This window comes from Pseudophryne corroboree, chromosome 5, assembly GCF_028390025.1.
Source record: "Pseudophryne corroboree isolate aPseCor3 chromosome 5, aPseCor3.hap2, whole genome shotgun sequence".
Classification (NCBI taxonomy): domain Eukaryota; kingdom Metazoa; phylum Chordata; class Amphibia; order Anura; family Myobatrachidae; genus Pseudophryne; species Pseudophryne corroboree.
The window spans coordinates 360,010,511-360,022,870 of record NC_086448.1 but is presented as its reverse complement, the minus strand read 5'-3'; the positions used below and the strand labels follow the sequence as shown (position 1 = coordinate 360,022,870).

Here is a 12,360-nt window from a genome sequence, read left to right as displayed (position 1 = left end):
AGCCTGAATACACAGATTTTAGTTGATTAATGCAAGAAGTCAGTTATTTGTTGCTCAGAGAACAGAGGTGGATTATGTCCAAGTGAGGGGCTGGATGGAGCCAAAAATAGGTTGTAGTCCACAGTACCTTATCTGGGATGTTCAATGCAGAGTACAGTAGCTGCCAAACTGAAGGACTTCTCAGCGGAGGTATGCAGATGATTCAATCCAGTGTGCATCTCAGTGCAGGAATGCTATCCGTTGGTTTTGATGAGATGTCCGCGTAGAGTAGTACCAGCTAAATAAGTCCTTGGATATTTATGATGATTCATAGGTCAGTTGTGGTGAATTTAAGCTGCTTTATGGAGATGATCAGGAGCATGCAAAAGGTGAGGCAGCCATTTTGGGTGCCAGCAGCATAAAATATATATAGATATGGTATTTAATGTACATGGATGACAAATCATTTTCTGTGCTAATGAGGAAACAAATTTAAATATTGCTTTATTTCAAATATTGCTTATTAGAAAAGTATAATAAAAATTCACATATTAAGTTTTGCTGCATACCATCTAAACCATCCAAATTTTGGTTTTAATCTTCTAAAACATAATTTGGATTGACCACTAAAATACAATTCTCCAATGTAGATTTTTCGTCGTCTTCTTTACCATCTATTTGTTTTAGGTCAGCTTCGTTCAGTTCTATCAGTATACAATCCTTTAAAAGAGAAAGAATATATTTAAGAATTTTGTCTTGAATGTGGTTACTGCTATATTGTATTAAAACCATTGACCATTTTAATGTTCTACAAAATATTCTGTAATAACTGCTTAATTGTTCGATCAATGCTACAGTTCAGTGTACTGTCACATACACAAAAACATTCATATTTTAGGCTGAACTAATACTCATACTAAACATTCACCACTTACTGGCTCCACCAACTGAAAAGTATTTAAATAGCACAAACAGTAGAGAGACTTTCTGGGATATTAATACGTTACCATTTACATGACGCACCTAAGTGCTGTAGCAAGTGTGCTCTTTCTGAACCATTATAAAGAGATTTAGAGACATATTTATCACATTTTAGACCCGATAATTATTTCTTGTCATGGCAATAAGACATTAAAGATCACTTCTCCTTTTGGGCTTTGCCTTGCTCAAGTGCATGTGTGGTCTACAGACAAGTATCATTTGGTTGACAAAAAGAGGTCACGATGCAGTCGGGTGTACTCTATCCGGAACAGTGGTAGGTAGTTATAAATAGTGACATATCAGATCCTTTGTGGGCGCCTAATTTGTTTTTCTGTTCCAACTTATGCAAACAAATAGGTCCCCCATTATACTGTACAAGTAAGGTAACTGAAACAGGCTTATAAAAGTATATGCATTTATGTTAGCATGTTCATTGATGCTAACACTGCACATTTCCATTTACACATTCTTCTGAAATGATGCATCCAAGCACATAAAACCAGGTAAAGTGTGGCGAGCGTAGGGTGCCAGGCTATTTGAAAATAAAAGGTGAAGCCCACTTACCACCCCCTCTAGTTAGTGCTGGTTGTATTACTATGTATTTACTGTCTGATTCATATATGGTTTAAATGTTATAGTGCTGGGCTTTAAAATGTAGATGCTGAGAACAGCAGGTAACTGCATCAATTTTGCAGAATTCAGACTCTTCGCAGTTGCCTCACACTGCTGGTATTCCTTTATGTTGTGCTATGCATCTCAGATGCTTTTGGTAACACCTTATGTGCTCTCCAATAATATGGTGACTGGTTTGAGGCTAGTTTTTAATTGGTGCCAGTAGATTGAAGTTGCAGCCTTCAGCAACAATGCTTGCCCATTAGTGTCCAAATGTTAACATTCCTTTGTTAAATGTCTGCTGTTCTGTCTGATTTCTGGACCTCTGCTAATGATTCTGCGTTGATTGCAGCCTAGATAGACCACCTGCTTTGTGACCCAAATTCTGCACTGAACGCTGCCTGGGCCAATCTCTGGCTTGGGCCCAGATATTGTATGGTACTCTACCTGTACTGACTGAATAGTTGTCCTCCTACAGGACAGCCCATTGCTTGGCCGCTAATCGCCTTTTCTCATTACTATTTTTTCCTGCATGTTGCATTCATCTAATGTGCATTGCTGAGAAGTCATTTTGCTTTTTACTCTGCTGGTTACCTTCTGCATGTAACTAATCCTGCTGTATAGTCTTAAGGGCCCTACACACTGTACCACATTTTAGAAAGATATTGTTCAAAAATTAACGATATATCATTCATATCGTTAAGTGTGGAGGCACAGACAAATGATGCGTGTCCCCGCAGTCATTCATCGTTGGTCTATCATTTATCATTGCAAGCCAATTTAGACGATATACATGTTTACAATGTCAAATTGTTCAGTGGGGATGTAGTTATGCGACCGGAAGTCAGGAGACCACCGGTCACAATACCTCCATCTGCATCCCAGACCCTGAAAATCCAAACAGTCAGCATGCCGACTAAAAAGGTAACACAGCCTCAACCCATTCAGTGTGTATGCAAAAATAGTTACTGAAAAATCGTTCATTTTTTTATATTGTTCATCGCCCAGTATGTAGGGCTCTGTAGTTGTGGCCTGGTATCTCTGTATCCCATTACCAAACTATTTCTGCTAGTAGCCATTGATACTCTATTCTGCACGAAACTGTGTGAAGTACAGAGGGGTATAGATGACCCCCCCATCTGAAAAGGAGGTACCAGTCACAAAAGGGGATTAATATCTAAACCATAGTTGCTAACTTAATGGCTTCCCCATCATAATGACCCTATCCCTCTTTTATACAATGCTGTGATTTAGGAATTGGAAACCTCCAGCAGACTTAACTTTACTGGGGGGGTCCAGAAGAGCCACCTAAGATTCGAGAGTCTTATAGATGTTCCAGGAGAGTAGACAAGTATGATCTAAACCCCTGTTCCACAACTTTGTGGGAACAAGATCAGGGATATAGGACGACAACATGCTATGAGAGTACTGGCTATAGTTTACAACTCCTGTTGTCCATTGATCCAGTAGAAGATCAAATAAGCCTCCATGGACTTTGTCACTTTGTGCACTTTCAAATATGGGAAGTTATGGTGACTATAAATCCTTAAGGTAGGTTTGTTTAGTAGTGGTGTTTCATAGTCGAGTTGTGATTTTCTAGTCTGCATTCACAGTATGTCCAATTTGTGGTTAGGAAACCACCTGTTTTCACAAGTGTTTCTGAACTCACTGGGGTTTGGGGTACACCTGGCTGATACATATGCTGAATCCAGTCATATCGGTAAGCTGGCAAGGTAAAATCGATCCATATTAATCCAGCAACCTCACAGTGTGAACATGGCAGTACGGATGGTGCAATGGTTAGCATTACTGCCTCACAGCACTGAGGTCATGGGTTCGATTCTTACCATAGCTCTTCCTCCCACAATCCAAAAATATACTGGTAGTTTAATTGGATCCCAACAAAATTAACCCTAGCGTGAATGTGTGTGCGTGTACATGTGATAGGGAGTATAGATTGTAAACTCCACTGGGACAGGGAATGATGTGAATGGCCAAGTATTCTCTGTAAAGTGCTGTGGAATGTGTACGCAATATAAATAACTGGTAATAAATAATAATAAATGGAATCATGCCATATATTTTCTGAAGTTGGTGATGGTGTAATTTAATTTAAAATTAATTTAAATCTTAACATGAGATTGTCATAAAAATAGTGATATATACAATAAAAGCTATGCTTTGCATTAATCATTTCTGAAAAAAGACCAAGGACTGTATCTGGAAATTGAGGACAGCAAAATTGCAAAATACAAGATTTTTTCTTCTTCTAATGAATAAAGGTGATGGTGTTTGTACAAATGTGACAGAATCTGGGAGATCTATATAACCTGAAGCTTGCTGATGGCGTTGTAACCCCCATACCCAGAGCTCACCTGTGTGGGAGGGCTAGATTACAGAAGTTTAGTGAGAAGGAAGGAGTCGGTAGCAGAAGTCAGTACAAGCCTACCTTGTGTGTCAAACTACATTTCCCAGCTTGCTCAAGAAGCCAGGACAGAGAAAGATACTTCATAGCAAACCATGAGGACGAGGGAAAGTGCTGGCGTGCTCAGCCCAGACACACAAGGGTAAATTTAGCTAAATCAGATTCTGTTTATCATTTCTCTATTGCATCCTAGAAAATGATAGACCAAATCTGATTGGTTGCTATGGGCAACATCATCACTTTTCATTTTGAGAACCTAAAACAAAAATTTACTCCACAGACAGAGGGGGGTGGGCAGGTCAGACAGAGAATCCCCCTCCCCCACTACCTCTGTCTGTGTATAGCCTAGGTCCGGACACATTCCTCTGACAGGGGTGGGGATACAGGTCAGCCCCATAACAGACACAAATAATTGGGGAGGGGGGGGGGGCAGGAGGTTATGTTCAGCCCAGACAGATAGGTGGTCCTGATCCAGCAGAAACAGACCGATGTGGGGGGTACAAATCCAACTCGTACACATGAAGCGGGCCAGGCCAGACAGAAAGAGAAGGGATTCAGGTAGACAATATATAGTCCAGAGACAGATGGGGAGTTCTGGTCCAGCCCAGTCAGATGGGGGGTCCTAGGTTCAACCCAGAGAGGGGAATTTTCTAGGTCCATGCTAGACAGACAAGAGCTCTAGGTGCAGCACAGACAAAGACCAGGCCAGTGAAGTCCAGACAGATAGAGGAGGGTTTCATCCGGGCCCAGCTTAGACATAGCAAATTTCAGGTCCAGCCCAGACAAAGTTGGTGGGGATGTCCAGAGCCAAACAAGAAAAACACCGGAGATCCAGGTCCAGCCAAAACAGGAGATCTTGAGTCATCAAATGAAGACAGTTTTTCCCCCCTTTTTTTTTCATGTTTTGGGAGGGGTGGAACTGTCCAGGCCAGTCAAGTTACAATTTAAAAGATAGCAAGGGAGGGGGGGGGGGGGGGGGGGGAAGTTGGCCAGGCCCAGCCAAAACAAAAGCGAGTTTCCAGTTCAGACAGAGGGTGTTTCCAGGCCTAACGCACAGGGTCTGGGTCCAGATCCATCCAAGACAATCGACAGCAGAGGCCAGGTTACTCAGGTCCAGCCTAAGCACACAGAGGAGAGGTCCAGAAAAATATAGGAGGGGCCCAGACAGACAGATGAATGTAATCCAGCCCTCATGGGGCAGTCCAGTTTCAACCCAGACAGAGGTGGTGTATCTAGGTTCAGGCCAGACAGAGGGGGTCAGCTCCAACCAAGATAAAGTGAAGGAGGTTGGCTATTCCAAGTCAAGAGAGGCACACATAGGTGTCCCAGGTGCAGCACAGACAGCTTTCAATGCAGATAAAACAAAGGGTGTCCTAAGACCAGCCCAGACAGACAGATGAGGGAGTCAAAGGTCCAGGCCAGACATAGATGGAGAGATGGTGGTGTGTGTGTGTGTGTGTGTGTGTGTGTAGGGGGGGGAGGGGGGGGAAGAGGGGGGGGGGAAGAGGGGGGGGGGGGGAGGGTAGGTACAGACAGAAGGTACAAGCACAGTCAGATAGAGGGACTATACCAGATCCAGCCCAGATAAGCAAAAGGGGGTCTAGTTTCAAACTAGACAAAGGTAGAGGTGTGTCAGGTCCTGTCCAGACAGGCAGGCACAGATGGGGAAGGGGTATTTCAAGGTCCAGTTCAAATAAAGGGCGCCGACGAGACAGATATGGGAGGGGTTACAGGTCAGAAAAAAAGGGGAGATTCCAGTAGAGCCAGGACAGGTAGGTGAGGGTTCCAGGTCCAGCCCTTACAGAGGGGATTGGTACCAAGTCCAGCCCAGAAGTCAGCTAGGGGTCCCACACAGACAGCCAGGGGTCCCAGACAGACAGAAGAGAGCTCCAGGTCCAGCCCAGACAAACATAGTGAGGGGGGGGGGGGGGTCAGCTTCTGTTTAAACAAAGGGCTCCAGCCCAGCAGACTAAGGTTTGAGTTACAGTTCCAGGCTAATCAAACAGGGAAGGACACAGAACACAGACAGATGGCAGTTCCAGGTCCAGCCCTGTGACAGAAGATAGGGATTTGTCTAGATCCAGGCCATACAGTCTAATCTTGCAGTAAATAATTGAAGGTGTGTTTTGGAATAGAAAATTGTTCAAACTTACATAATGTATTAGTCTGTCAATAACTTTTTCTATTAAACTTTTTCGCAGAATTAATTCAGTTTCAGTCTCAATATCACTTTCAATTTCTTTAAGATACCAATTAATCAGGTCACTTTTTGTTAGTCCAGAGTCGTCTTCCGCTTAAAAAAAAAAATTACATTTTATAAATGATCAGAAATCAACAGTAATGGACATTATATAGGTTACAGTAATCAGTGGGCTTATGATTCTCTCAGAACAGGTCATGGCCACATTGAATGGCTGGGGAGGCATTGAGACTACGTACTGAGCTCGGGGGCAGATGCCCCGGCCCAGCTCACTGTTACACAAAATACACATTTTCATGACAGGTAGATCATCAACAGATTTCACATACTGTACAATTGTAAGAGTCATGTCTAATGCAATAAAATAAAAAACATCACTTACATTCTTCAATTTTTTGCATGTGGAGCACAAGTAAGTTGGAGATTTGCTTATACTCTGCAAAAGACATTTTTAATGTAGCACTAGACACAGATTTTTCCTTTGTTTCTCCATCCTCTGTTTCCATTGCAGCTTCTTTGTTACTACCATCAGGATTTCCATTCTCTTCTGCAGCAGAAAAAATAGCAAGTCATTTAACAGAATAGATTGAAAGTATTCGTGGCTGTTTGGAGACTAGAATAAACTAGTATTAAATTCAATTATGATCCCGACTAAGCTTTATAAATTTGCTCACTGACCTATCGATAAAGTCACAGGAAGTGACAAAACGCGTCTAGGACTCGGTTTGGACTGGTGGAGAACTGAGCGATCCTGAAACAAGCTAACACTCAGTTACAGCTGCTCATACTGAACATCCCGCGGCTAGCATTAGAGCCGCTATCAACATCTGAGCCGGTAACATTGTGGACTACGAGTCTCGAACATCTGTGCCGCAAATTGACTAGCAAGCTCCCAGCTGTGAATGCAACATACAGCAACAGATCCCTTTGTCAGCTTTACGAGTTGGTAATTACCATCATCCATCCAACTCGGGAGTCACCACCTCCTCACATCTTGGAACAGGTCCCAAATATCGGGATATAGTGAGTAGCAGTGTGGAGTATATATACATATATATATATATATATATATATATATATATACACACACACATATATATATATATACACACACACACATACATATACACACTGCTCAAAAAAATAAAGGGAACACTAAAATAACACATCCTAGATCTTAAAGAATAAAATATTCTTATTAAATACTTTGTTTTTTACATAGTTGAATGTGCTGACAACAAAATCACACAAAAATGATCAATGGAAATCAAATTTATTAACCCATGGAGGTCTGGATTTGGAGTCACACTCAAAATTAAAGTGAAAAAACACACTACAGGCTGATCCAACTTTGATGCAATGTCCTTAAAACAAGTCAAAATGAGGCTCAGTAGTGTGTGTGGCCTCCTCGTGCCTGTATGACCTTCCTACAACGCATGGGCATGCTCCTGATGAGGTGGCAGATGGTCTCCTGAGGGATCTCCTCCCAGACCTGGACTAAAGCATCCGCCAACTCCTGGACAGTCTGTGGTGCAACAAGAATTGGTGGATGGAGCAAGACATGATGTCCCAGATGTGATCATTAGGATTCAGGTCTGTGGAACGGGCAGGCCAGTCCATAGCATCAATGCCTTCATCTTGCAGGAACTGCTGACACACTCCAGCCACATGAGGTCTAGCATTGTCTTGCATTAGGAGGAACCCAGGGCTAACCGCACCAGCATATGGTCTCACAAGGGGTCTGAGGATCTCATCTCTGTACCTAATGGCAGTCAGGATACCTCTGGCGAGCACATGGAGGGCTGTGCGGCCCCCCAAAGAAATGCCACCCCACACCATTACTGACCAACTGCCAAACCGGTCATGCTGGAGGATGTTGCAGGCAGCAGAACGTTCTCCTTGGCGTCTCCAGACTCTGTCACGTCTGTCACATGTGCTCAGTGAGAACCTGCTTTCATCTGTGAAGAGCACAGGGCGCCAGTGGCAAATTTGCCAATCTTGGTGTTTTCTGGCAAATGCCAAATGTCCTGCACGGTGTTGGGCTGTAAGCACAACCCTCACCTGTGGACGTCGGACCCTCATACCACCCTCATGGAGTCCGTTTCTGATCGTTTGAGTAGACACATGCACATTTGTGGCTTGCTGGAGGTCATTTTGCAGGACTCTGGCAGTGCTCCTCCTGTTCCTCCTTGCACAAAGGTGGAGGTAGAGGTTCTGCTGCTGGGTTGTTGCCCTCCTACAGCCTCCTCCACGTCTCCTGATGTACTGGCCTGTCTCCTGGTAGCGCCTCCATGCTCTGGACACTACGCTGACAGACACAGCAAACCTTCTTGCCACAGCTCGCATTGATGTGCCATCCTGGATGAGCTGCACTACCTGAGCCACTTGTGTGGGTTGTAGGGAGGTCATACAGGCACATGGAGGCCACACACACTACTGAGCCTCATTTTGACTTGTTTTAAGGACATTACATCAAAGTTGGATCAGCCTGTAGTGTGTTTTTCCACTTTAACTTTGAGTGTGACTCCAAATCCAGACCTCCATGGGTTAATAAATTTGATTTCCATTTATAATTTTTGTGTAATTTTGTTGTCAGCACATTCAACTATGTAAAGAACAAAGTATTTAATACGAATATTTCATTCATTCAGAGATATATATATATATATATATATATATATATACATATACATATATATATTTTAGTGATGTGCACCGGACATTTTTCGGGTTTTGTGTTTTGGTTTTGGATTCGGTTCCGCGGCCGTGTTTTGGATTCGGACGCGTTTTGGCAAAACCTCACCGAAATTTTTTTGTTGTATTCGGGTGTTTTTTTTTAAAAAACCCTAAAAAACAGCTTAAATCATAGAATTTGGGGGTCATTTTAATCCCATAGTATTATTAACCTCAATAACATTAATTTCCACTCATTTCCAGTCTATTCTGAACACCTCACAATATTATTTTTAGTCCTAAAATTTGCACCGAGGTCGCTGGATGGCTAAGCTAAGCGACACAAGTGGCCGACACAAACACCTGGCGTATCAAGGAGTGGCACTGCAGTGTCAGACAGGATGGCACTTCAAAAAATTGTCCCCAAACAGCACATGATGCAAAGAAAAATGAAAGAAAAAAAGAGGTGCAAGATGGAATTGTCCTTGGGCCCTCCCACCCACCCTTATGTTGTATAAACAGGACATGCACACTTTAACGAACCCATCATTTCAGCGACAGGGTCTGCCACACGACTGTGACTGAAATGACTGGTTGGTTTGGGCCCCCACCAAAAAAGAAGCAATCTTTCCTTGCACAAACTGGCTCTACAGAGGCAAGATGTCCACCTCCTCCTCATCGTCCAATTCCTCACCCCTTTCACTGTGTACATTCCCCTCCTCACAGATTATTAATTCGTCCCCACTGGAATCCGCCATCTCAGATCCCTGTGTACTTTCTGGAGGCAATTGCTGGTGAATGTCTCCACGGAGGAATTGATTATAATTAATTTTGATGAACATCATCATCTCCACATTTTCTGGAAGTAACCTCGTACGCCGATTGCTGACAAGGTGAGCTGCTGCACTAAACACTCTTTCGGAGTACAGATTTGAGGGGGGGCAACTTAGGTAAAATAAAGCCAGTTTGTGCAAGGGCCTCCAAATCGCCTCTTTTTCCTGCCAGTATACGTACGGACTGTCTGACGTGCCTACTTGGATGCGGTCACTCATATAATCCTCCACCATTCTTTCAATGGTGGGAGAATCATATGCAGTGACAGTAGACGACATGTCAGTAATCGTTGGCAGGTCCTTCAGTCCGGACCAGATGTCAGCACTCGCTCCAGACTGCCCTGCATCACAGCCAGCGGGTGGGCTCGGAATTCTTAGCCTTTTCCTCGCACCCCCAGTTGCGGGAGAATGCGAAGGAGGAGATGTTGACGGGTCACGTTCCGCTTGACTTGACAATTTTCTCACCAGCAGGTCTATGAACCTCTGCAGACTTGTGTCTGCCGGAAAGAGAGATCCAACGTAGGTTTAAATCTAGGATCGAGCACGGTGGCCAAAATGTAGTGCTCTGATTTCAACAGATTGACCACCCGTGAATCCTGGTTAAGCGAATTAAGGGCTCCATCCACAAGTCCCACATGCCTAGCGGAATCGCTCTGTTTTAGCTCCTCCTTCAATGTCTCCAGCTTCTTCTGCAAAAGCCTGATGAGGGGAATGACCTGACTCAGGCTGGCAGTGTCTGAACTGACTTCACGTGTGGCAAGTTCAAAGGGTTGCAGAACCTTACACAACGTTGAAATCATTTTCCACTGCGCTTGAGTCAGGTGCATTCCCCCTCCTTTGCCTCTATCGTGGGCAGATGTATAGGCTTGAATGGCCTTTTGCTGCTCCTCCATCCTCTGAAGCATATAGAGGGTTGAATTCCACCTCGTTACCACCTCTTTCTTCAGATGATGGCAGGGCAGTTTCAGGACTGTTTGGTGGTGCTCCAATCTTCTGTACGCGGTGGCTGAATGCCGAAAGTGGCCCGCAATTCTTCGGGCCACCGACAGCATCTCTTGCACGCCCCTGTCGTTTTTTAAATAATTCTGCACCACCAAATTCAATGTATGTGCAAAACATGGGACGTGCTAGAATTTGCCCAGATGTAATGCACGCACAATATTGCTGCCGTTGTCCGATGTCACAAATCCCCAGGAGAGTCCAATTGGGGTAAGCCATTCTGCGATGATCTTCCTCAGTTTCCGTAAGAGGTTGTCAGCTGTGTGCCTCTTCTGGAAAGCGGTGATACAAAGCGTAGCCTGCCTAGGAACGAGTTGGCGTTTGCGAGATGCTGCTACTGGTGCCACTGCTGCTGTTCTTGCTGCGGGAGGCAATACATCTACCCAGTGGGCTGTCACAGTCATATAGTCCTGAGTCTGCCCTGCTCCACTTGTCCACATGTCCGTGGTTAAGTGGACATTGGGTACAACTGCATTTTTTAGGACACTGGTGACTTTTTCTGAGGTTTGTGTACATTTTCGGTATCGCCTGCCTAGAGAAATGGAACCTAGATGGTATTTGGTACCGGGACACAGTACCTCAATTAAGTCTCTAGTTGCCTCTGAATTAACGGTGGATACCGGAACCACGTTTCTCACCGCCCAGGCTGCCAAGGCCTGAGTTATCTGCTTTGCAGCAGGATGACTGCTGTGATATTTCATCTTCCTCGCAAAGGACTGTTGGACAGTCAATTGCTTACTGGAAGTAGTACAAGTGGTCTTCCGACTTCCCCTCTGGGATGACTATCGACTCCCAGCAGCAACAACAGCAGCGCCAGCAGCAGTAGGCGTTACACTCAAGGATGCATCGGAGGAATCCCAGGCAGGAGAGGACTCGTCAGACTTGCCAGTGACATGGCCTGCAGGACTATTGGCTTTCCTGGGTAAGGAGGAAATTGACACTGAGGGAGTTGGTGGTGTGGTTTGCAGGAGCTTGGTTACAAGAGGAAGGGATTTAGTGGTCAGTGGACTCCTTCCGCTGTCACCCAAAGTTTTTGAACTTGTCACTGACTTATGATGAATGCGCTGCAGGTGACGTATAAGGGACGATGTTCCGAGGTGGTTAACGTCCTTACCCCTACTTATTACAGCTTGACAAAGGCAACACACGGCTTGACACCTGTTGTCCGCATTTGTGTTGAAATAATTCCACACCGAAGAGCTGATTTTTTTTTGTATTTTGACCAGGCATGTCAATGGCCATATTCGTCCCACGGACAACAGGTGTCTCCCCGGGTGCCTGACTTAAACAAACCACCTCACATCAGAATCCTCCTTGTCAATTTCCTCCCCAGCGCCAGCAACACCCATATCCTCATCCTGGTGTACTTCAACAGTGACATCTTCAATTTGTCTAACAGGAACTGGACTGCGGGTGCTCCTTCCAGCACTTGCAGGGGGCGTGCAAATGGTGGAAGGCGCATGCTCTTCCCGTCCAGTTTTGGGAAGGTCAGGCATCGCAACCGACACAATTGGACTCTCCTTGGGGATTTGTGATTTAGAAGAACGCACAGTTCTTTGCTGTGCTTTTGCCAGCTTAAGTCTTTTCATTTTTCTAGCGAGAGGATGAGTGCTTCCATCCTCATGTGAATCTGAACCACTAGCCATGAACATAGGCCA

General features: G+C 44.5%; 1 protein-coding gene across 2 annotated transcripts in view; it reads right to left on the bottom strand.

The window, feature by feature from the left end:
* Positions 1–466: 466 nt before the first annotated feature.
* LOC134927747 (maternal DNA replication licensing factor mcm6) overlaps positions 467–12,360 on the bottom strand; it is a 186,417-nt gene continuing 174,523 nt past the window's right edge. The window contains exons 15-17 of one of the 2 annotated variants that reach the window (XM_063922651.1): positions 6,580–6,744; positions 6,151–6,290; positions 467–699 (exon numbers count right to left, since the gene is read on the bottom strand). In XM_063922651.1, the coding sequence (XP_063778721.1) occupies positions 574–699; positions 6,151–6,290; positions 6,580–6,744 (431 nt within the window). In that variant the 3' untranslated portion in view covers positions 467–573. The remainder of the gene's footprint in view (positions 700–6,150; positions 6,291–6,579; positions 6,745–12,360) is intronic. The other variant, XM_063922652.1, reaches the window with a different exon arrangement.